This window comes from Bolinopsis microptera, chromosome 7, assembly GCF_026151205.1.
Source record: "Bolinopsis microptera isolate Bmic1 chromosome 7, MBARI_Bmic_1.0, whole genome shotgun sequence".
NCBI classification, from domain to species: domain Eukaryota; kingdom Metazoa; phylum Ctenophora; class Tentaculata; order Lobata; family Bolinopsidae; genus Bolinopsis; species Bolinopsis microptera.
The window spans coordinates 15,814,840-15,839,280 of record NC_087078.1 but is presented as its reverse complement, the minus strand read 5'-3'; the positions used below and the strand labels follow the sequence as shown (position 1 = coordinate 15,839,280).

At 38.0% G+C, this 24,441-nt stretch overlaps 4 protein-coding genes across 4 annotated transcripts in view; 3 read left to right on the top strand and 1 right to left on the bottom strand.

Annotated features, from left to right (window-relative positions):
* LOC134818419 (kynurenine 3-monooxygenase-like) overlaps positions 1-24,441 on the bottom strand; it is a 927,626-nt gene that overhangs the window by 184,808 nt on the left and 718,377 nt on the right. The gene's annotated exons all lie outside the window — the stretch shown is intronic.
* LOC134818423 (calcium load-activated calcium channel-like) lies at positions 10,810-14,824 on the top strand. The gene is made up of 5 exons (XM_063827965.1): positions 10,810-10,889; positions 11,364-11,441; positions 11,657-11,834; positions 12,006-12,150; positions 12,364-14,824. The coding sequence occupies exons 1-5, from the start codon at positions 10,829-10,831 to the stop codon at positions 12,454-12,456; spliced, it is 555 nt and encodes a 184-aa protein (XP_063684035.1). The 5' UTR covers positions 10,810-10,828; the 3' UTR covers positions 12,457-14,824.
* LOC134818420 (A-kinase anchor protein 17A-like) lies at positions 15,334-20,326 on the top strand. The gene is made up of 9 exons (XM_063827961.1): positions 15,334-15,549; positions 15,980-16,120; positions 16,297-16,421; positions 17,672-17,829; positions 17,964-18,065; positions 18,587-18,738; positions 18,970-19,216; positions 19,390-19,539; positions 19,712-20,326. Exons 1-9 carry the CDS (start codon positions 15,422-15,424, stop codon positions 19,844-19,846), a joined length of 1,338 nt encoding a protein of 445 aa, XP_063684031.1. The 5' UTR covers positions 15,334-15,421; the 3' UTR covers positions 19,847-20,326.
* Positions 20,858-24,389, top strand: LOC134818417 (uncharacterized protein DDB_G0271670-like). Its single transcript, XM_063827957.1, has 8 exons — positions 20,858-21,002; positions 21,191-21,391; positions 21,518-21,696; positions 21,839-22,057; positions 22,263-22,376; positions 22,545-22,983; positions 23,257-23,526; positions 23,699-24,389. Exons 1-8 carry the CDS (start codon positions 20,858-20,860, stop codon positions 24,025-24,027), a joined length of 1,896 nt encoding a protein of 631 aa, XP_063684027.1. The 3' UTR covers positions 24,028-24,389.

The following is a 24,441-nucleotide window of genomic DNA, read 5'->3' as shown; positions in this document are numbered from 1 at the left end:
TATTCCTGCGTGCCATTTCACCATAACTATCTGCTGTAACAGCAAAAATTAGAATTATGTCGGACATAATTCTAAAAAATTGGAATATTGTAGTTAATCAGTGTGGTGCTAACAACAGAGAGCGATTTGAACGGTAGGCAATTTCATAAATTTCATTAACTCGATATAAGGATGATTGGAACAGGCTAAAATCTACAATGTGGCATTAATAACTGGCTATATCGCTGCATTAAACGATTAAAGTATTGCTAACTATGGATATTCTAAGTGATCTAGGCAGAGGGGAACCGGCACAGCCAGATTGCGTTGTCTTCACTTTCAGTGACTAAGTTTCACGATAGAAAAATTGACCTTATGTATTTAAAAAAAGGATGCACAGTTCAAGCAATAAATCGATCGGCTGCTCATATGATATTTGCATTTAAAGGAGGGCCCAGTGCAGTGACCAGTAAGTCTGTTAAGGCAACATTTAGATCTGAGATAGGCTGAGTCTTGACAAAGATAAGTGAGTTTCGAGAAAGTGCACACGGATAAAGTTATCAAGTGACAATGATAAGACTAAGTTAGGGTCAAGTCAACAGAATGGCAGCTGTAACAGAAACAGTTCATTGGATAGGGGAGTAGGGGATTATGACGGAGTGAAATTTATTTAGCAGGGCAAACAAAAAACAACTGACACTGACAGCACTGAGCAAGTGAACTGGAAAATTGAGGAACGAAAATAACAGTGGTTGTCAGCCCTTTCCGTAGCAATCAGGATTTCCCAGGAGATCGATCAGGCAATCAGGATTTCCCACGAGAAAGGTCGACCAGATGCGCGCACTTGTGTCACGTGACGGCCACGTGACGCTCTAATCGTTGTCACGTGGTACAGAAGGGATTTTCTGATGGCGTCGATCCCGACAAGAGGAATTTTCTCACGGTTTATCTTCAATAACTATAGCTATTTTTATAGTAGAGAGTTGAAACTTTCACCAAATGTTTCCCTAGACACTAGTTCATCGTAACTGTGTCATAAAATTTTAATTTAGGGACCCAATTTTGTGCAAGACTCCGGTATCTGACGACCGGTCGCGGACGTGGTTATTGTAATGTCAACTTCTGTTGCACACTGAGCGAGCTATATTTTGAGAACAAAGATAAACTTTACACCAGGTGAAAGCTGAGACGTTTCTCTTTAAGATGATCACCTCACATTCTATGTATCTGTGACATTGAGATAGTAACGATTCAAAACGTCAAGTTGAACAGGCTACAAAATACGCGCTGAATAAAAGTCCACCCCAGGAGTCCACCCCACGCGCGTAGGGTGATTATTACACACGTTTTACACTTTGTCCAAGTACATAATATTTACCGAACATGAGGGAACATAATACGCTTGTCGCTTCAGTCAGTAGTCACTTTTCGTTTAATGGTGCTACATAACATTATGAGTTAATTTCTAAAATATCGAAAGAAATGTCTGGATCTGAGTTATTGTGAAATTCTAAATAATGAACAATGAACAGCCAACGCGATGCATTATCAAACTAGGTTAAAGGCCTGTTGACTGCTCTTCGATGCTTTAAACATCTATATCGTGTGCTTGGTGCTGTTCTACTTTGTTTTAATATAAAAATTTATTGATTAAAAAGTCTTTGTCACACGTTGCATTGTTAACGGGTGATACTCGTAAAATATTTGTTTCAAATATCAAGCATCAAGACCGCGTCGCGTCGACGAGTCCAACTCGGCGCGCGTCTTGGTACGTTATAAACCTACAAGTTTGAAGGTGTATTGTCACTTGTAGACCCACCGCGCACGATCGAGTGTGAAGTGCGCGGCTGTATATCGGGGCTATCGCCCCGATACTAGCAGTTATTGTAGCGTGATGCGTTACTGTGCCGCGCCGCGCACTCAATTATGCTCCTCGCTAGATCGGCGAGATGCGCTAATACTTTGACCATTGTTAATGATCTGGCCCGGCGCGCGCTACTTCGAAGAAATTTAGACGAGTAACATCCGTCAAGCTAATACTGTGCCTCGCCGAGCTGCGATGAATTGACATCGTCAATTAATAGCAGTTAGCACTGCATGCACTAATGTATTAAGTAAAATTAAAACAGCAGCTGCCGAAATCAAAAATGAGAAAACTAGAAAATATGCAAATTTAGTGCGAATATAGCGCGCGCAACGATTAGTAAAACAAAATTTTTTTTTTAAGTAAAACAAAATTTAAATTTTATTGCCATTACAATGAATAATGATATCATAATAAATATAAGTAGACATCCGATAATAAACTTGTTACATCCAGTACAACCCAAGATGTTAGCCGACGCGACTTACAAAAATAAAGAAAGCTAGCATGTTATGTTCATTGTTCATAGTTTTTCTAACGAGCATGCTTAGCACTTAGGCTGTACTACGGAAATAGCTTTAATTCTACGTCATATTAAAAACTTAACATCATTTTTGAGATACAAAAATAAATTTTAAAATAAATAACTCTTTTGCTGTTTAGGCGCGGCACCGCGCTTGACCCACATGTAGCAACACAGCGCTGAAAACAGAAGCTGAATGAGCTATAACATATAAGCGGTGCGTGCGCCGCGCCTAAACCTAAAACCATAAACTTTAAATATTGTCAAGATAAATTGAACGAGTTTTGCAAAATAATATAGCATGCTGACTTCGTAGGATATTACAATTATACCAGTGCCAGTTCCAAATGTGAGTCAGCGCTTAAACCAAAAGCAGTTGGCAAAAGGAGCCAGTTGCCTGCAAGAGCTTTACTAGCACCCGATTTACCACTTTTGGAGCACAAACTCAAACCTAAAACCGGCCAAGCACAAAAATATGTTATCGCCACGATTGGGTGGATTGATTCCCAGAATATTTATCAGCACGCGGCACTAATAGTATATGAAGTTCATTATCGAATTTTAGATATGCCCTGGATCGTTTAACACATATATAAAAGGTTATTAAAGAATAATTAATGTTTGGTTCGTATATAAATCGATATTAATCAATTATTTAAAATAGTATTTGTGTTTGTTATTATTAACTATTGAGTTGCGTTCGATTTAAATATTAAAACACTACTACAATACATTTCACAAAACAAAACGACGGGGACACAGAAAGGAGAAGGACAACACATCACACGTAAGGAAACTGCTGCTGTTGACGAGTATCTGATTATATTAATTATGGGTCTTTTGTTCATTAAAATAAGTGTGATCATACTTCTAGAGTATATTGGGCTGACACAGTTGCTGCAAGGTTAACATTGGGGTCCAAAACCGGGAGTGTGATACAACTTAATTTCGCGTTACGTAGTAATAATATAAGAGATACAAAATATAAAATATAAGTCACTGTAGGTTCACGGATATAGCGCGGCTTCATTTCATTATTCTGGCGCGGTAAATCACGCTGGGTAATGAAATGATAGAGTTATACAATATTTAAGTTTCGCGCGCTACGTTTACACAATATATTTGTGAGTCCGTCCCACGTTCCAGACGAACACTCCAGACAAGTCCAGACACCAGTGTAAGGCGGATGATCAGTGTTCTGTGTTATATGTGTGAATATATAGTTTCTATGTTTGACTGTGGTGTGTATTGTGTGTGTTATTTTGTGTGTGTAGTATGAAATCTATATGGACTAGTTTGTGTGTTCTTAATTATAGGCACATGTCATTTCCATCAAAGTTGAGTTCTGACCATTCATCAGTGTTTCCAGCTTTTTGAGCATTGAGTAGCATAGATTTAATGCGACCTTTAACAAGTGCAATTGGGGACGAGAAGTCAATCTTACTAGAAGGTTTAAGGAATTTATTCCACATATTCGAGGTTTTATATACAAACAAATTGGTTGCAGCGGGGTTAATAAAGTAGTTATCACGTCGGGGTGACTTTTGAAATAAATTGTACATCGGTATTGGAGTGTGAAGTTTGATTATTTTAAACATTTCAAGTAGACAGTGGTACTTATACAAATTATGCACGCAGAGTATTTTGTTTCTGCTGAGAAGGGGTTTACTTGATTCTCGTTTATAGAAGTCGGCTCCAAGTTTTTGGGATCCAATTGGGCGGGTTCTAGCACATGTTTTGAACTTATTACTGTATGCCTCTTGATCACCAAATAGAATACGAGTGCACTTTTTTTGAATTTTAAATATTGGTTCTAGCCTATTGTTCGATATGCCTCCCCACACTGAGATCCCATATCCTAGATGAGATTCGAAGAGGGTGTGGTAGAGGTCATTATACAGCTCTTTAGGTATAAATCTTCTCATACGGCAGAGTTTACCGACTTCACACTTTAATTTAGAACTAAGATATGCAGTATGAGGTTTCCAGTTAAGGTTTTTATCTATAATAACGCCGAGGAATTTAGTTTCATCAACACGTTTAATGACTGTGTTATTCAACGTTAAAATAAGATCATTACTATTACTACTACTACTAGTTACATCCTTCTTTCCTGGTGTAAAGTGAATGTAACAGCATTTCTTGATGTTAATGTGGAGAAGATTGCATTTCATATAATTGTAAACAGAATTCATTATAGTATTAGCTTTTTGGTAGAGATTCTGGACAGATTTGTCGACTACAAATATATTGGTGTCATCAGCGAAAAGTATAAATTTTCCTAGGTCTGATGAGTTATAGATATCGTTTATGTAAATTATAAACAGTAGCGGTCCTAAAACACTACCTTGTGGTACTCCACAAATAACAGGGAGTTTATCAGATTCCTCACCTAAAACTGAAACGTACTGCTGTCTGTTCGATAGGTAACTTCCAATAAGCTCGTTTGCGTTACCTCTTATACCATATTTGTCAAGTTTTATGAGAAGTTTATCGTGACTGATAGTGTCAAATGCCTTTGATAAGTCGATAAAGATACCTAATACATGTTGCTTTTCCTTTATATGGGAGTTTACATAGTCAACTGAGTAATTAAGGGCGTGGTTAGTTGAGTGACTCTTCCTAAAACCAAACTGGTTCTCAAACAAAACGTTCTGCGACACAAGAAAACTGTACAAACGGGAGTAGATTACTTTCTCAAATAACTTTCCGAACACAGCTAGGGTAGATACTGGCCTATAGTTTTCGAGATATTCTGTACCGTCTTTTTTGTATATAGGGCTAATTTTACCAATTTTCAGTCGGTCTGGAAAAGTTCCATTTCTCATGTGTTCATTAAATAATACTGACAGGAGTGGGCTTATAATCTTAGACGTTCGTTTGATGACGTGAATAGGGATGTCACTAGCTTTTCCATTCTTGAGTTCGCTAATGATTTTCTCTATTTCTTCTGGTGTACAATCGCTGAGAAATATACTTGAGGTATTTGGCCTTGGTAAGTAGTCCGTAAAGCATTGAATTGGACTTAGTCTAATTTGACCGGTTGTACTGTATGATTCATTCAACTTAGGGGCAAGAGATACAAAGTAATTATTAAATTCGTTAGCTATAATTCTACGATTCATTATTTTCTCATTATTAATAACAAACGGGGGTTTAATTTCTCGTTTCCCTTTGCCGCGTATCTTATTGATTAGTTGCCATGTTTTCTTACTGTCACCTTGAACTTCATTAAATTTACCCATATTGTACGAAGTTTGAGCCTTTTCACGTATAACTTTGAGTTCTTTTCTATAATATTTATAAGTTAAGTACTCACTGCGCTTTTTGTTACATACTGCGCAGTGACAGAGGCCACCTTTTGTGTCAGTATCTCCTAGATTGCACTTGACTTTGCGAGCTTTGACCCAGTTTTCGTATAGTTCGTGACAGTGATTTATTGATGTTATAATTGCTGGTGTAATCCATGGATTGTTTTGCATAGTGCGTTTTGTACCATTGTAAATTATTCTTTCCTAAATGTGCTTTGTAAAAATTATTTAACGAACATATTTATTGTACAACTGGAACTTTTGGAACTATAAACAACTTGTTGCTAAGGAATGTCATGTGGTGCCAAATTTTGGCGCTTAACTTGACCATTGTTAATGATCTGGCCCGGCGCGCGCTACTTCGTAGCTCGTGCCATTTCGAGAAGAAAGCGGCGCGCGTTGATTCACAATGTCAATCCTTCGCAGCTCGGTGAGGCACAGTGGTGCATTTCGCCGATCTACCGAAGTGGTTGCGAGAAGCATTATTTGATGCGCGCGCGACCCAGTAGTGCATCGCGCTACAACGGCGCGCGCTAATTCGAAGAAATTTAGACGAGTAACATCCGTCAACGCTTAACTTGTTATAATTTATATATCATAAGTTGTGTGGTAAATAAAAATTTATGTATTATTATATAGTAACTTATATATTTAAAATTTTAGATAGCAGTTGCAGTTTTGTTTTCAGTATTTACGTCGCTGCAAAGCTTTTAACGGGTGATACTCGTAAAATATTTGTTTCAAATATTAGCAATTAGATCGTCGACGAGTCCAACTCGGCGCTTGTCTTGCATGGTAGGTTATAAACCTACAGCGAAGCTTGGCCGAGCATTTGTGAGTGACAGGCTGGTTACTACACATACTTTATACACAACGTGGGGCAAGCATAGTTCTAGTCCTCAACAAATTTTGTTGTGTGATTTAATTGACGATGTCAATTCATGGCAGCTCGGCGCGGCACAGTAACGCATCGCGCTACAATTGTGTGATGTACTACTGGGCTTCTCCACGCATCAAATAATGTTTCGTTAGATCGGTGCGATGCACCACTTAATTGTGAACTGGGCCACACCAAGCTTAAAGCTGCGAAGGATCGACGTCGTCAACATGAATCAAAACAAATCATTTGTAGGTTTATAACCTACTAAGACGCGCGCCGAGTTATACTCGTCAACGGTCTTGTTTGTAATATTTTAAACAAATATTTTACGAGTATCATCCCTTATATTTTCTTGATACATGTTTCGTATCCAAATATCGGCGGCGCGCGCTTCGCGCGCGAAAAGTGGCATGCAACGTATGTCAAATATTTTCATCCCTACACATTTGTAAATTATTTCAGAATTAATTGTGTACTCAATAAAGTAATTATCACTTTTGTATCCTTGTATCCTTGTATATATCCTTGTATCCTTGTATCCTTGTATCCTTGTGTCCTATCAAGGAAGTTTGATTAGGTTTTTATATTAAAATAAGATTATGTTTTGATAAATGTTTTAAATATATTCTATTTGACAAATAATTAATGTTGGTGGGGAATATTTATTATATATTTTTTCACATAGTTCGATGGCCGATGATATTTTATAAACATGTGTGATGATGAGATGGCATATATTTTACGTAACTTTATTTTACTTTATAGAAATGAATGGATCACTTTCCGAAATTCTGTGTTGATGACATTAGAATTCAGAATTTTAGTCATTATTCACATGTGTTGTCTTATCTGTTTTTTTTTTCTTTTTTACTCTACTCAACTCTACTCTAAGAGTGAGCTACATTTTAAACTAGCCAGGGAATAATTGTTTTCGTCAAATTTGATGCCAGCAAGCCCTTTGTTTGTCCTCCTCATTTAAGAAATGCAGCTGTGGACTGCTTTGACAGGCTTGGGAGACTGACTCAGGGTGGTTTGGGTTATGGCCCTCAACCCTTCTGCGCTGAAGGTCCAAGGTTTGAATCCTGGTGTCACCTAGTCTAGGGATTAGCTAAGGATGCGTTGGATATGTGCGAAATTACACATCTGCGCGTTATGTCTCCTCGGTCGACTCAGCCGAATGATGATTGAGGTTTAAATGAGGAGGAGCCCTGACAAAAGATCAAGAATCTTCTTAGGATTCCCTTTCAGATGTCATTTAGATGCGCAGCTTTTAAATAATGATTGCATGTCAAGCCTTTTGTCAAAGTTAAAAAGTTAGTTTCAAATTTAGGAGTAAGGACTGCTAGTATTATTATGTGTTTGTTTTCACTTCTGCACGTTTAGGCAGTTGCTCTTGTGACCAGGGTTCTAGAGTTTTATATATATATATAGTAAAACAAAGTATTTTAGTAAAACAAAGTATTTTATTTATTAGCAGTGCAATCAATTCATATGATATAATTATAAGAATATAATAGTATGACACACCTATTTAACTGTTACGTTCGAGTAGTCGTGCCATGGCTAAATTTAACTAGGACCAGTGGTGTCGATTAACATTTTAAAAGGTGATTCTAAGTGACACAAATGGAAAATTTTAAGAAAAGACGGATCAAAACACAGATCCAAGGACAAGGAGACCCCACTGCAGGACCATACATGCTATTGGCTTGTGCATGGCCCAAAAGGTTCCAGTTGTCCAGGAAACTGTACGTAGCTGGTCAACTAGTTTTGAATTCAGACTAGGCTTGATGAGTTCTGGGGTTTCTAGAGTAAGATTTGATGGTGCCAGGTTTGTTCAGGCGGACATGGAAATTATGCGAGGAATATATATAGGTATATAAAAATCATATCAATATAAAAATAGATCCAAAAATAGATCCAAAGATTCACACGGCAGTCAGGGAACTTCCAGACAGGATGCTTTTGAAACAGGTATAATTAGCGCTTTTGTAATTAGTTGTATGCAAGGGATGGGATGCTGATTGACCAAGCTGGTTCAATGCCCCAGCTATTTAGGGGGAGCCACTCAATTTCTCGCCCAGGTGTTGTCAATTGCTGGGTTTCAAGTAAGAGCTTTTTGATACGGCTCTTGATAATTGAGATGGGGGAGGAAAGGTCGGAAAATTTACTAGAGCCAGGGACCATGACATTGTTTTCATTAAAGATCTTGAGAACATTGCAAGTATGCATGGGTGCTGTATTCATTTGTATGCTGATGACACCCAGCTGTATTTCACTCATGATTCTGATGACCCATCACAGCTAGAGCACAATATGGAACACTGTATGTCTAATATCAAGAAATGGATGACAAAAAATTTCCTTCAACTGAATTCTTCTAAGACTGAAGTCATCGTTATATCCTCTAAATTTGACTCAAAAAATATTCCAGCCTCTCTACAGATTGTTAAGGATCAAGAGCCACATGTTGTTAGTGGAACTGTGAAGAGTCTTGGGCTGTATTTGGACAGTTATCTTTCAATGAGTGATCAGATTACGTCAGTGGTTCAAGCATGTAATATTCAGATCAGAAATTTGTGGTTTATTGCATCAAAACTGTCTTTTAACCTTAAGATTCAGCTTGTTCATGCTCTAGTACTCTCTAGAATTGATTATTGCAATAGCGTATATTTTGGACTGAGCTCTTATGATTTAAGTCGTTTACAGAAGGTGCAAAATTCTGCTGTAAGATTTATTTTCGGGAGAGGAAGAAAGGCACACACTACTCCACTACTTAAGAAAGTTCATTTTCTACCAGTTAGATTTAGAATAGATTTTAAGATTGCCCTACTTGCCTACAAGTGTTTAAATAATATAGCTCCTCCTTACTTAAAAGAGTTGATATCTCCTAGGCAGCAAAGTTTTAAAAATGTACGTCTTGATAATGATTATTTTTACCTTAGTTTTCCGCCCTCTCCTAACTATGTAAACACAGAGAAAGCTTTTAGTCACTGTGCAGTTAAAGTATTTAATTCCTTGCCATACGACATAAGATCAGCTGAGTCAGTTACATCTTTCAAGACCAAACTTAAAATATACTTCTTTTCTCTAGCATTTGATTGATTTTGCATTTACATAGGTAAAATGAACTTGTCATGTCTAATTTTCAATTAAACTAAGCTCAGTTAATGTAAGAGCCGCTTTAGAAAGCACTGGAGTTTATCTCCAGGATTAAATTATATCGAGTTATATGATTTAGCTATAAGGCGGTTTATAAATGTTGTATTTATTATTATTATTATTAGGAGTGCATTTGTCGAATATTTTATCAACCAAACTGTTCCATATAGTCGTACCTTTGAAGACAAAATTGTGTTTAGAAATTTCAAGTTTGTGTCGGGGGACCCGCATAGTTTGGCTACATGCTCTGGAACTTGTTTGGAATAAACTTGTCAGAGAGATAGGTTGATGCAGTTTCAAGATTTTAAACAGTTCAGTGGATATACATGTATGTTGGGTGTACAGGTTGTGGATTGACATTTTTTTTTTTTTTTTTTTTTATTTTTTAATTTTTTTATCTAGACACTTATTTTACTTCGGTGTATTCCAACAGCCACAATGTTACACAAGTGCAACCAGCCAATTACAGGAAGCCGAAGGATCTTTTTGGCCAGTGACGGTTAAGGTAGTGTGTACCATACTTTCTTCGTCCGAGACTTTGCTGCAATGTGCAGCTCCTCATTTAACCCTCACACCCGATTTCTCGAGTATTCGGCTGAGTAGACCGGGGGGCTGCATAGACCACTCATGATCCTTAGCTGAACGTCGACGACGCTCACCCCACGACCAGGCAGTCAGTGGGTTTCGAACTCGCAACCTAACGATTGTAAGACAGGCGTTCTAACCAACTGCGCTACCTGGCCGTTAAAATGATTTTCTCGGTATTGAATATTGGCTTAGTGTTTTCCAAAGCAAAGCTCCTTTTTGCGATGTGTTCACTGTATGGTCTTGCACGTGCACATGTTTCATAATACTCTGCCCGGTCAAAGCTTGGTTTGCTTTCAAATAGAAGGCGTACACGTATATATACATATATATAGAGGATTGGTATTGTTTTCTACACATCATGAAACGGATTGTTTGCTGCCAATTTGAGTGTTTCTCTTTGTTTGAAATACATATAATATATAAATATAGTTTCAAATTTGAGTTCTTATTTTTTCTCAGGCTACATTTTCTGTATTAACTGTAACTAATTTCTCTAAAATGCAGGAAGTCCAAGCTAAAATATGTTTGCCGACACTCTACTTATTGTGGCGATATCAATATGTACTGCATTGTTTGCAGAAGGTATGCATAATTTTGTGGTGAATTATATACTAAATCATTTTAGTACAACAAGGTCCTTTGCTTGTCTAAAGCGATCAATTACTGAGCAGTTTTATTCATTTATATATTGATGTGAATTTTTGTGGGGAGGTGAGGTACATTTGTTTACTTAAACATAGAGGTTCTGTTCAGCAGAACCTCTATGTTAAAGTAAACAAATGTACCTCAACAAGAAGGGGTTACAATCCGAGTTACAAGCGTTCCATAATACAAAATGTGCATCACCTCTTTCCTCTGCTAAACAGGTACTTACCCTTAAAAGTAAACAAATGTGCATCACCTCTCTCCTTTGCTGAACAGGTACTTACTATAAAAGTGAACAAATTTACCTTACCTCCCCACGAGAATCCACATCTATTAAAATTCAAATGTTTCGAATTTAAAGCATTAATCCATTGAAATGCCACTGCCCAGAATTTAATTTCATCATTTCAGGGGTAACATATGTGTTAGTTTATCGGACAGAAAAGTACAAAAAGCTGAAAACAAGCATTGAGAAGCAAACAAAAAAACGTGAATAGACTTTTTACGAATCATGTGACAATGTTCTTACAACAACTAAAGCTTCTACTTTTAATGTTGCAGCTGGTCGTAGTAATAGTTAGCTTGACTAAACAATAATTGACCAATCAATTATTTTACTTATAAAAATGAAGTGAATCAGAATACACAACAATATCCAATCTCACAATAGTTAATCCTTGCGCTTACCCCACCCATATCATCAGTGGACAAGAAGAAAGAAACAGTGACTGACATAAGTAGACAACCAGGACATAAAAAGAAAATAGAAAAAGAAGAGGAACGGCTGAAAAGTGAAAAGAGGGACCTGAGTTATGTTAAAATGCAGTCAATGTTTGTCATCGGTTTTATATTCACATCTCTCATGGGAATGTTCAATTCTATGTAAGTAATTCTATGCAATTCTTTGTTCTAATCTTTAAAAGTTTTTGTTCAAATCTTTTAAAGTTATCATCGGTTTTATATTGACATCTCTCATGGGAATATTCATTTCTATGTAAGTAATTCTATGCAATTCCTTAAATTGTTGGGAGACTCAGTACAGAAGTATTTCAGATTTGATGGTAGAGTGGTAGGTAAACTCCCCTTCACTCCCATCTCCTTCCTGCAAGGGATATCTCACCGGAACCTTGCTGGTGATGATTATACAGACTGCAGCTTTATCTTCCTCTACATCCTCTGCACTATGAGCATAAGACAGGTACAATCTTAAAAGTTAAAATCTTGTTCTATTTTCAATAACTGTCAATGTATTACATCAGTTCTTCGTTCTATGGGAATGCATTGATAAATTGGAATTTATGTACAGTATGTTTTTTATGTGTAGTAAAATAAGTACTAAGAATTGTTCTTATATTGCGTTTTATGCTATTAATCAATAATCATGTTAATGATGCTAATAAACATTTTCTAGAACATTCAGAAGATGTTGGGATTTGCTCCGTCGAGAGCTGTTAGCAAGGTTGGCGGTATATTCACTCCCCCTGCAAGCTTCAAACAGAGTTAGATTGCTCAGTGCTATGAACAAAGACAATTATAATTACATTCTTGATATCGATTTGATTAATATAAGATATGTGGGAGTAATTTAGACATATTGTAGTCAGGAAATTTAAGAAGCAATTTGTATTTAGATTTAATGTTTAATTGTCCAACCCTTAAATTTGAACTGTAAATTCTGCATAATGAAATGCCTTAACCTCTGTTTACGAAAGTGCTATATATATTATATCTTCTAGTCAACTAAAGTATAGCATTCAGTTAGCTGTAGTAATTTAATGACACCATTAGTAATGATTAGGCAATAGGCAAATACACTATTAGTATTTATGATTTTAGAAGGTCAGGTGGTAGGTTTAATTAATGTCAGTGAAATATCTTTATTTTAACAGTAGGTTCACTTCTTTATCTTTAAAAATCTTTAAAATGGTCATTGTTTAAACTTTACCATTTATTTTTCTAATAAGTCAATAAACAACTGTCATAGTTAATTGGCTATATCTAATTTGAGTGCACTTTCCAAGTTTGTATGTCGAATGCCATAATTTAAAGATGTGCTCCTTTGTCAACGGTTACACTCGACTTCCCAATAAATTTGAACTTTGAAAACTAACTATAATGATTGTGTGTATAGGAATAGTGATAAAGTTTGTGATTCATGATATTTTATAATTTACATTCATTGCAATAATATTTTCGTTTCTGTGGAAGTCAGGCGGATTTTATTTACAGTAGTATCAATGACATAATTTTCTCATATCCACACAAAAATATCAAAATACAATAAATATTGAAAAGAAATTACTGAAACTAAGTGCAGGATATATGATTTCAAGCGATGTTGACCTCTCAAGTGAACTATTAGCTCGTAGACTACAAGAGGAGGAGGACCAGAGGGCCGCCTTTCAACTTCAACATCAGTTCAACAGAGGTCCCATCAGATTAGGCCGAGTTCCCACACATGCGCTAAATATCTCCCCGGGGCCCTCTACCTCTGTTGTTCCTGTTCAGTACTATGTAGCCTCAGATGAGGAACCAGACGATGATGTTAGGGAGTTGAGTTTTGTTCAGCTGAGTGATGATGAAATGTCCGACAGGGTTATCCCAATGTCACCTGACACTGACCGGCTTGTGACAGATGCTCTGAACACAGCGTTTACAACTCCTGTCCATACGTCACGCTCATCACGTGTTAATCAGACTAGTGATGATGTTGTTATTTTAGATGATTCTGTGGTGGAAGATTCACGGCCACCAAGAACACGACGTCAACCCTCCTCTGATGAGTCGGATAATTTAGTCCTTACTGTTGGTCGATCTACAAGATCTCAGACTCGGGCTTCGTCTATCAGTTCAAGTATTGTTATCACGAACAACAGTCAGGCTCCCAGTGCAAACACTCGGTCAAGGACCAGAAGCAACCAAAACAGAGGGAGAAGTTCGAGCTCAAGATCCCCAACAACAACCACTCGTTTAACACGCTCTTCCGGATCAGCGACTTCTGATACTCAAACTGTTCAAATTTCAGATAATCGGCCTACGTTACAGCAACTTTCAGCCTCATCAACTGTAACTCAGAATCGAACAGCTACGAATAGGAGGTCTACAAATCGCAGTAGTAATAATAGACAACAATCCAGCAGCAATAACAGTAATGGAAATACTAATTCAGATAATCTGCCTGGTACCTCATCAGGCCGTAGAGCCAACCGAGCTCGAGGCAATATCTTCAATAGAATCCGGGGTGGAGGACATCAAATATCATCCCGTATCATCCTCAATGGAGTTCCAATCACAGATTCTAGTTATGGTATGTCAGGGTTTTTAAACGGGGTGCCTGTTCCTCCAGGTTTCTTACAAGGGAATTTAAGGAATGCGGGACCTCAGTGGTGGGCACAACAAGGTCTTAGAGGACCGGGCAGTCATGGGGTTCACCTGATATTCGGCCAGGGTTCAGATAACATGACATACGAACAGATGATTGCTCTAGACGAGGAATCGTCCTTGGAACCAGGGCAGGGTCTCTCAAAACACGATATATCTCAAAGCACCCTGACTCAGTCTTACAAAAGCTCAGATAACCCAAATGATAAGTCAAGTTGCAATATTTGTCTCAGTGAGTTTGATGAGGGTGAAAAGATCAGAACTTTACCTTGTTTTCACTCCTTCCATACTCAGTGTATTGATAACTGGTTGAACAGAAAGGCAGAGTGCCCTGTTTGTCGATCACCAGTAGAACCACCTTGAAAATTAATCTTTTGATCAACTGGAACGTTATGTAGATATGATTTGAAATTTTGATTATTATGAAGTTCAATGAATGGGCGTCTGGCTCAATTTTTAAAATTAGGGTATAATCTGATGTTTTCGACACTTTGAATTTAACGAATACTGTCGATTTTTAATAGATGTTACTATTCATTTATTAAAACCATATCTTTAGTGTGTTTCATCGAAAGTAAGGTGACTTTTTATGGGTCCCGTGAATCATTATCATTACTTATAGCCCAATGCTATGACATATCATACATTTGCATTGCACGCAATATACAATTGTTTGATTTTCCAATTTTTTTTCACGATTATAATGGTGTTCTCAAGAATTTGCATGGTTGTTTATGTTTTGAGAATTATTGTTAAAAACCTAATTAAAGTATCAATATATTATGATAATATTATGATGGAACGTAATTGTTAAATTTTGTTGTTCATTGTTGTTTATGCAGCAGTTTTATTGTTTTACTAGCATATTAAAACAGAACCATTGCGGTACCTTTTACATTTATTGACCAAAACTTTATGATTGAAATATCATCGTGTTCGCAGTAAAGAAAACCACAAACTAAACCAAGCACTCTTAGACGACCCTGAGATAATGATTTACCTGATAGCACATGACAACTATGTAGAAGACGAAGTCAGGAACATTCCTGCAGCTCCGAACATTCCTCCAGCTAGCTCTCTCCCTCATCATGGATCAGGCGAGGTTCCCTGATTGTGTCAAGTTGTTGGACCACCTGGGTCTGTATCTGAGAGATCATGCTAAAGTAAGGATTCTGGTGATCAGCGAGCTCGGTGAACCGCTTGTTGATGTTAACAGGTGGGGCTTACTTTTCTGCAATAAGTTTGTTGAAATTTCATTGATTTAAGTTTAAATAACATTTTGTTTATTTATTCTAATTTTGAAATGTATCAGAACGCATTACTCATGTTACATTTACTTAATATTTTTGGCGCAACAACAAGTGTAGAGGTGTATTAGTATAGAGGAATAGTGAGCAGGTGAGTGTAAAAGTCTGTAAACAAGTGTAGTTACTAGTATATTTGTAAAGGTTTACTCATAGAAACAGTTGACATTATGTAATATTGTACAACACTCATCGGATCGTTAACCTAACTACAACTAACTATAGATTGCACACCCTCTGATGATAAACCATTCAGTTATTCAAGCGTTCTAACTTATTTAAAAATAAAGTCTACGATTAATTTATTATTTATCAAGTCTTGCTAACAGAAGCTCATTTCAGCTGGGAAGTGATGGAGAAGCTACACAAGTTAGCAGAGCCCGAGAGGTTCACTCACATCAGACTACAGAAGAGTCCTGCCCTGGAGTTTCTATTGTTTGAGGGCCTCTTCCAGGATAGGGAGATTATGAGCTATGTTATCAGGTACAATATCAAATAGATCAATGTTATTTATAACATATTTTGTTATAACAAAATAGTTTATTCGACCTTATGAAATGTTGGATTGCTTTTGCAATTCTGTGACTGTAATTTGTGTTGAAATTTTGGATTTTTACAATAATAATCAGCAATCAAGTTGATCATATCCATTGCTACAGGAATACGAACAACACCAAGTTCAAAGCTCAAGGTAGCAATGTTATACTTACTGTGAAGATCAAGGAGGATGCTTACGACTATCCAACCGTAGATGAATGGGAGACTTACTTCAAAACCATCAACGGTATGTTATAATACTTGACAAAGAATGTGGAAAACTGTGTCTCCTTATTTTTCTGCTCATCTTGTCTCTCATCTTGTCTCTCCCTACAGGCTACAAATGACTCCATGAAACTAATTACCTTACTCGGGATTATTATGACCGGGATAAAGTGGTGGGTTTAGGGTAATTTCGCCATATTTTTCCCGAACCACATTTTCACCGGTCGTTAATAAACCCGCCTACTCAGCTTTTAGGGTTCCCAAGGGGTATGGGTGCTCATATTTTAATCGTTGTCTTATATTCACTAAAGAAGACTATTGGGACACTTGTTGTAGGTTTTTCGACTTCATTTGGCTAAAATTGCAAAAAATTCACCTTTTTGCCCAATTCTTGTCATATATCCTTATTGTCAAATTTGATTCAAATAGGCCAATTTTTAATTTCTTAGGTATTGACTATCTCTACATAATGAAATAGGACTCAAAGTAAAAGTAACAGTTAAATTAAAACTTGAATTAATTAAAACTGATGAAAGGGATGTTCCAGATGAAGATAACGAAGATGATTAAAACTTATTGGAAGACTAAACAGCTCTCCCTTTATCTTAATATCGATCTGGTTGTTACGCTTCAAATGTTAAAAATTATTTTCCATCTAGTTTGATTAACCACGAGTCATTATTTCTGTATACTTTCAACAATTATTGATAATTCGACTTGTTTCACACACTGGCGTAACGTTGCCTGTTGGCGCCCCCCTGCCGAAAAAAGCGCCCCCCCCTGTTGGCACCCCCTCCCCTTTTGGTGCCCCTCCCTAAAATTGAACAAATTAGGTGATTTTAAAGAATACGCCGGTAAAATCTCTAAAAAGGTGTGTATCTAGAGCTAAACGCGCAGTTTTGCTAGTACTTTAGTTAAGTTTTCGAAATTGTCCCACATTCAAACGACGATTTGGCGCCCCCCAAAGACGGCGCCCCCTGCACAGCGGGGTCAGCAGGGCCTTTCGTTACGCCACTGGACTTTCACAAGTTTTAGCAATGCGAAAATTTCTAAACTTGCTTATCTCTAATAAGGAAATTTACATCTGAGACAAAATTTTTGAATCTAAAATTGAAAGGTTGGACACCGGTAAAATGGCGACCGGGAAAATGTGGTGGGTTTTGAGCAATTTCGCCATATTTTTCCCGAACCATATTTTAGCCGGTCGTTAATAAACCCGTCGTAATAATCCCGAGTAAGGTAACTGGTTTTGATAAGCTCCATTTTATTCAGGTAAGAAGAACTGGTCGGAGTGTATCCCCGGTGAACGAGCAGACACGGTCATAATAAAGAACCTACCAACTAAGTGGTTCTCTCTTGATTCCAATAATCCTAAACCTTGTGAACGGTTCTTAAAAGATGCTCTTGCTGTATATGGAACCATCAGAAAGGTACCAGAAACCTTTTTAACATCCAAATCGTATCCACAAGATACTCTTTATCGTTATTTCTGAAGTCATCTCCATCTCCGTATTTTCTTTTTTAAACACAAATTGTCGGTAATTACTAATCTTCCTGGTGTCAGGTTGACTACGAAGACTGTGTTGAAGATGGTGAATTGGGTGATGATATAACCTCCCTGGGGAACCAGTTTGGAATACCGCTCACCTTCAACGCTTACATTCAGGTACACTTGTTGTAAATGTGAGAGCAAACTGAGCTGAGTGAGGCTTTCACTTCAAAAATGCCATCCCTCTCACCAAAGTTGCTCTAACCAGAGATGTTCACGTTATCATTTACCACTAAAGTTGTCCGAGTAGTCTTTATCTTATCAGTGACACTACCTCGTGTCACTGACCCAACCTGCTCGGTACATTACAAATTGTGTTATGATGAGCAGAGGTGCTGAGAGACCCGCCTTCGTACAGATACGACACAAACACTTCCTGATTTTTTTTGACTGATGGTTATTCACTAAGTTCAGGACAAAACTTCCCCATAATATATTAGTTGCGTCTCATTACTTGTGATGATGAGCACAGATACTCGATATAATATAGTGAACCGTCAAATCACGTGCTATAGTGTATCAGTGTTAAGTACAGATATATTTAATATAGAAATCAAGATCTGCAAGTTTTCTATTTTGGGCCTAAATATCACCCATTTTCCCATCCCAAATTAACAATTTTCCCCACTCTCCCCCAGTATCAGAACTACGCCCACTTCAAAGCGGCCATGTCGGGGTTAAAGGGTAAACAACTGATGAGACTGTTCCCTGGGCAGAAACCAACATTTTCTCCCTTCGTTGTGGACTACGATAGAACAGGCTTCATGACGGATAAAACTCATAAGATGAGGTAACTTAGCTGCTAGAACTTCAGTTTATTACTGTAGACTGTAGAGAACTTTCTTTAGGCAAACTCAATTTACTGCGCGTTTTTACCCCTGTAAGTGTAAAAATATCTACGACCATGTGAAGATATGGTATCATTGAATATCAAATATCAATGCTCTATTTCGGGCTTCAATATGTTTATTCGTTACGACGTGAATTTTATTGTTGATAAAAGTATACCTTCTTTTATTAGGAAGTTAGAGAGAGAAAGACTAGCAGAAGAAGCTAAACGAAAACACGAAGCGTACATGAGACAGCAGAACGAACTTATGAAACAACAAATTGAGAAGAGACAAAAGAAGAAGAGGAAATTGGAAGAAAAGAAGATGGAGGAGTCAAGAAGAAGGTCATCGAAGGGGCCGAAAAAGAAGAAAAAGAAGTCTGGTATTGATAAGAGTGAAATAAAACAAATTGAAAGTTTAGAAGACGAATGTAAACAGGTACTTAAATCCCTTAAATACACTACTCGTGGCTCTTCTACTTAATTTTACTGTATGCCTTATTGGGAGGTTTTTAACCATATTTTGTCAAAACTTCTTGATTTTCGAAATTAATCATCACAATAATATTCATCAAAAAAGGGTTCACCGCTATGAACCAAAATGTCACTCAGGTTGCAGCCAAACTGCTAAAAGGTATCCTGATACGAGTAGCAGCAGTGGAGAGGGAGAGGTTGTTAAAACAGAGGGAGGACGTGTTGAAGAGATACAGTGAGCACAAGAAGAGACAGGAAGAGGAGCAGAAGGTGCTGGAGGAGGATAAGGTTTGAGATACAATTAACAATTATAAGGATAAAAAGTGTTCTTTCATAATAACTGCCATACAAACTTTGAACTCTTTAACTGTTTCAACTACATATACAAATTTTAACGAATACGCACCCCTTATTACTTTATTACTGCAAATTATGATCCAACTTGTAAACTCTTGTGCAGGCTAAGAATATTGAAGCGATGAGGGCACGAGAGAAAGAGCTAAAAGACAGGTTAATGAAGAAATTCAAACAATTTGAGGAGAAGAAACAGAAGACACACGACAAAATTCAGAAGAAAAAACATATAATTATATGAGAGGGACTCGCTTATCATTCATTCAATTAGTTGAACTTTGATAGAAATAAACCCTCTTGTGTTGAAAAAAAGACAATCAATCAGCGTAAATTCAAGTGGACACATTGCATTGCAATTCATAATTTCAGATTCATTTTATTGCATCGAAGAGTTTGATTGAGCTGCGTTCTGTGGCAAATGCAGATTTAACCGTATTACTTAACTTGGCATATTTTATAATTCTTTGGCCCTTTATCAGACTTCTTTCCTTATTATTTTGAATTGTGAACGTGTTCTTACAATACACACATGGTCTTGGGATCTGTGGTAAACTATTGGATAGTTGATTCATATAATTAATATCGTATCATCGTACCATTTAATATTCATTATTGAATTTGAAACCTTTATTCAATTTATCATTTGGTGACAGTTCCATCAACTTTTAAAATTCTTTAAAAGTTTTACTTTTCACCATAGTTTCTAAATTATTTGTGATAACTATGGTGTATTATTTATCTCACTGACGACGATTTAATCTTATTAATAAAAAAACCAGCAAAGAACTCTAAAACAGTGAATTTACTATATTACTTGTTGTTGTTCAAACACAATGTTATATTTTTAATCGGAGGATAAATTTTTAACTTTTTCCACTGACTTAATATCCGAAAAAAGATTCTTGTCGCGCAGCCTTTCGACTGCTTGACCAACTTTAATCGGCACATGATCGATGTTAAGACGAGCAGGAATGTTCCATTCTCTGTACAGAAACGGCATCTACATTCTACAATACCATTTGCAATATCATCTACAATATCAACTACATTGCAATAGCCCGACTATTCGCATGCAAGATATGAACTTCAGATCGGAGATGCACTAGGGAGATATACGTGTCCATAATTCAGGGTCATCTAGCAGAAAAGCCTAGCCGGTCATAACTCATAACCTTTATAGCATCCATTATTCAAATAAGTTAATTTGTATGACATAAAATTGAGACTTGAGAGTTAACCATGAAACAGTAGGATGGTGAGTCTGGTACCGGTGGAAGAAGGAGACGCAGCAGGGGCCTCCACCTCTTCCGACGACAACATTCCTTCAGACCAGCAGATTCAGAAACTTCAACAACAAATCAGCAGACAGTTCGCTACTGATGATTACAAGGGTGCAGGTTGGTTACCATTTACTTTGGCAGATTATAACCTTGTCTTGTGTTAGTGACTCTCTGCTTTGTAATTTGTTAGCACCCTAGAATACCAGAACTAGCCTTCCACCATATTTATATGTATCTGTTTGTTTTCGTATTAAATGTTTGGTTTAATTCATTTCACTCAGTTTAATCTGGTACCCCCTTGTCAGTGTTCGCCTGTGAAGAACTCTGCAGTCTGATCTCCGCTAAGTACGACGAGCTACATGATGAGTGCGCAGGTCCGTACTACCAGTATGCAACGGCGCTGTTAGAAGTTGCACGTGATGAGAATCAGATAATGGCCACCAGTAGGATCGCCCCGGGGGAGGAGGAAGACGAGGAGGAAGGACCGGACTCTACTGGACGAAATGGTCCGGTTTTTGTTTAAACCAAGTTTCTTTAATTTGATAGATTCCTTTCTTTCTTTTTGAACAACTTATTATCCTGGATACTAATATTAATTTGAAGTTGTCCTGTTGACTCGAGTTTCTCTGCAGATAATGAAGCAGGGCCAGCTCAAGAGGAGGGAGAGGGAGGAGAAGAAGGAGAAGAGGAAGATGTTTGTTCACTCCAGATCGCATGGGAAGTTTTGGAACTTTCCAGAGTTATTTACTCTAGACAGGTGTCTCCCGAAGCTCAGAGGAAACTTGCAAAAGTGAAGATTAAACTCGGAGAGGTGAGTAATCCTCCTCCTTTTTAAAATGTATCCTTTTAATAGTGAGTGAGTACACGGGGTTCAACTTCTAGGTTACATCATGGAAAAAACCAGCATGTTTTTAGTTTGGTGATACAAGGTGTTCTACTCGCCATGCTCTCAGGTTGATATGGAAAATGAAAAGATGGACGAAGCAGCTGTTCACTTTACAGAAGCAATAGAACACTTTATCTCTTCTGGAGAGCAGCCTGATTCAAGAGAGATCAGTTCTACCTACTACATGATGGGGCTGTCTGCTAGTTTGGATCAGAAGTACGAGGACGCTATCAAGCACTTCTCTCAATGTAGTCGACTCATGGCCTCCCAGATATCAAACTCTCAGGTTTGTAGCAAATAAGGGAAATTAGTGGAGATTATAGTCGATATTTTAGAGCAGATTATAAGTATCGTACTTAATCTTGCTGCGTGCTTAAGCTGAACTTTTAAATATGCGAATTTCCGAACTTGGCAGAGTTTCTTCGTATTTTGTTAATTTTCAAAGATTCACTTAACTTTATGAAATTTTATATTCACATTTTCGTCACCAGGGGCCAGAGAAAGAGTCCCTGCACGAGATGAAGAGTGAAGTTGATAAGATGGTATCGGATTGTAAAGAATCTTTGAAACATCTGGAGCAGTACCGTAAACTTATCCCTACTCAGGTGGGTACTGCTTTTAATCCGATCTTCTTTGCTTCAATAGCTTGAAATTGTAAGCACGTTAAATTTCCACATTCAATGAAATGAATTTCAGATCTTAGTTTTAACTGTCTAACTTTACTTCACTATGGAACATATTATTTACATATAACATAACTTGTCGTTCTTCAGAGCACAGCAGCTGTAGCCGCAGCAGCAGCAGCAGCAGCAGCTAGTGGCAGCTGTGACTCCTCCTCCTCCTCCTCCTCTTCAACTCCTCATCCTGCCTTTTCAGCCTCTTCTTCTGCCTCCTCCTCCTCAGCCCCTACTCGGGTTGCTTTCTCAGCCCCTTACTCAGATCGTACCCCTCACCCTGCTTTCTCAGCCTCCACATCCTCTTCCTCAGCTCCTCACCCTGCTTTTTCAGCCTCCTCCTCTTCATTGAGTGCCTCCTCCTCCATCCCTTCTTCCTCCTCGACTAGCTCCTCATCAGCATTCCCTGCCTCCTCCTCCAACGCCCCAGTTTCCAACATATCACACTTGGTCCGCAAGAGACCTGTGTCCCAGCCGGTGCAGCCTATGTCCCATGCTGCACCCTCATCTACCAGTGAAATCAGTGCTAAACTCAGTGGTAAGTTCATATTTTATTAGATGGCTTTTATCTTGTTGGATCACGTGCGTGAGTCTGCGTGCAGACAGTAGAAATTATTGTTACACATCAAATGACGATTTACGCATATTAGCAGTCATGAGACTTCGTGATTTCTTGCAAATAAATTATGTCTGCATCAATTTTCACTGCCAACACTAGTGTGAATTACAGAATCACACTTTCAATCACCGGTCAGATGATTTGCAGTATTCTCAACGACACGTCTACACGCCCTAAACTCTTGTTTTTCAGTGAAACCAACAGTGCGAGTATCACCCATAGTCAGCAGTTCCACCTCACCAAGCTCCACAAACAGACAAACAAACGGACAAACCCGGACACAGCCAGCCAGTACCACCCGGACTCAACCTGCCAGCACCTCTAGTAGCGTGATAACGTCCAGTAACGGGGCTAGAAGGGCGCCCCGAGCTGTGGTTCAGTCCAGTGAGGCCCAGTCTAGTGGCACTCCTGCTCAGAGTGGCACTCCAGCTCACGCTGTCCACCCCACCAGCTCTTTCAGTAGTAAGTTATGTGTTTGTAAAGGAAATAATTTCTTATACAACATGATCGGATCTAAAACGTTAAGATTTTCATATCATTCTTTCCTGCACTGTGTATAGTTTGAATATTACTTACTAGAAAATATGAGTCACCAACACAGATTGTAGAAATGATAGATTTGACATTCTCACAGGTCAAAGAAATGGCGTGAGTTCTACGTCTCAGCTGGAAAGCAGGCTCGCTGGATCTACAAGTGGATTTCAAAGAGCCGGCTCCACTTCAAATGCCGGCTCCACATCAGGACTTCAGTTCAGACAGGCTGGCTCCACTAGTGGCCTTGAAGCTAGACTCGCTGGCTCGACCAGTGGATTCGAAGGACGAGTTAGTGGATCTCAGCGACAAGTTGCCACTGTTTCTTCCGTTCAGCGTGAGGAGGCCATCTCGTCCAGCTCTGATTTCAAACGACCGGCTGAGGAGGTAGAGGACATGGCTAATAACGAGGCTAAAAGGAGCAAGCAGTAGTGTGCGAAACAATTTGAAACTATCGTAGCTAATAAATTTTTATCATTTTTAAATTTAATTGCTGTAAGTCCTGACCAGTATACGCACGCCGTGGCAAGAAAGAGAGTGATAGTCAAGCGAATGGATTATTTTCTGGTTTTTAATTTCATTGTTATTTAATGCTATGTTGATACGTATAAAATCTCATAAATATTACTATTACTATTATGTGCGAAGGCGCACGGTGCAAAACGTAGTTGAGTTTTTGGCACTTTTATTTGTACCCAGTGCGGGAAATAGCGGCACGCGCGGCCGCCGAACCAGTTTTACAAATTGTAATGCTCAAGTTTATCACATTTGCACGTGTGTTTGCATCAAGTTTATTCTGTTTTTCAATTTGAGCCAAAAGAACTGACACGAAAGCTGGCACTTGGT

Bases quoted from the DNA above. Each gene is read 5' to 3' on its own strand.
- LOC134818423 (XM_063827965.1), top strand. From the start codon at position 10,829: ATGTTTGCCGACACTCTACTTATTGTGGCGATATCAATATGTACTGCA. The intron at 10,890-11,363 runs GTATGCATAATT...TCATCATTTCAG, and splicing joins TACTGCATTGTTTGCAGAAG to GGGTAACATATGTGTTAGTT. The intron at 11,835-12,005 runs GTAAGTAATTCT...GAAGTATTTCAG, and splicing joins ATGGGAATGTTCAATTCTAT to ATTTGATGGTAGAGTGGTAG.
- LOC134818420 (XM_063827961.1), top strand. From the start codon at position 15,422: ATGGATCAGGCGAGGTTCCCTGATTGTGTCAAGTTGTTGGACCACCTG. The intron at 15,550-15,979 runs GTGGGGCTTACT...AGCTCATTTCAG, and splicing joins CCGCTTGTTGATGTTAACAG to CTGGGAAGTGATGGAGAAGC. The intron at 19,540-19,711 runs GTTTGAGATACA...ACTCTTGTGCAG, and splicing joins AGGTGCTGGAGGAGGATAAG to GCTAAGAATATTGAAGCGAT.
- LOC134818417 (XM_063827957.1), top strand. From the start codon at position 20,858: ATGGTGAGTCTGGTACCGGTGGAAGAAGGAGACGCAGCAGGGGCCTCC. The intron at 22,058-22,262 runs GTTTGTAGCAAA...TTTCGTCACCAG, and splicing joins CCCAGATATCAAACTCTCAG to GGGCCAGAGAAAGAGTCCCT. The intron at 22,984-23,256 runs GTAAGTTCATAT...CTTGTTTTTCAG, and splicing joins AATCAGTGCTAAACTCAGTG to TGAAACCAACAGTGCGAGTA.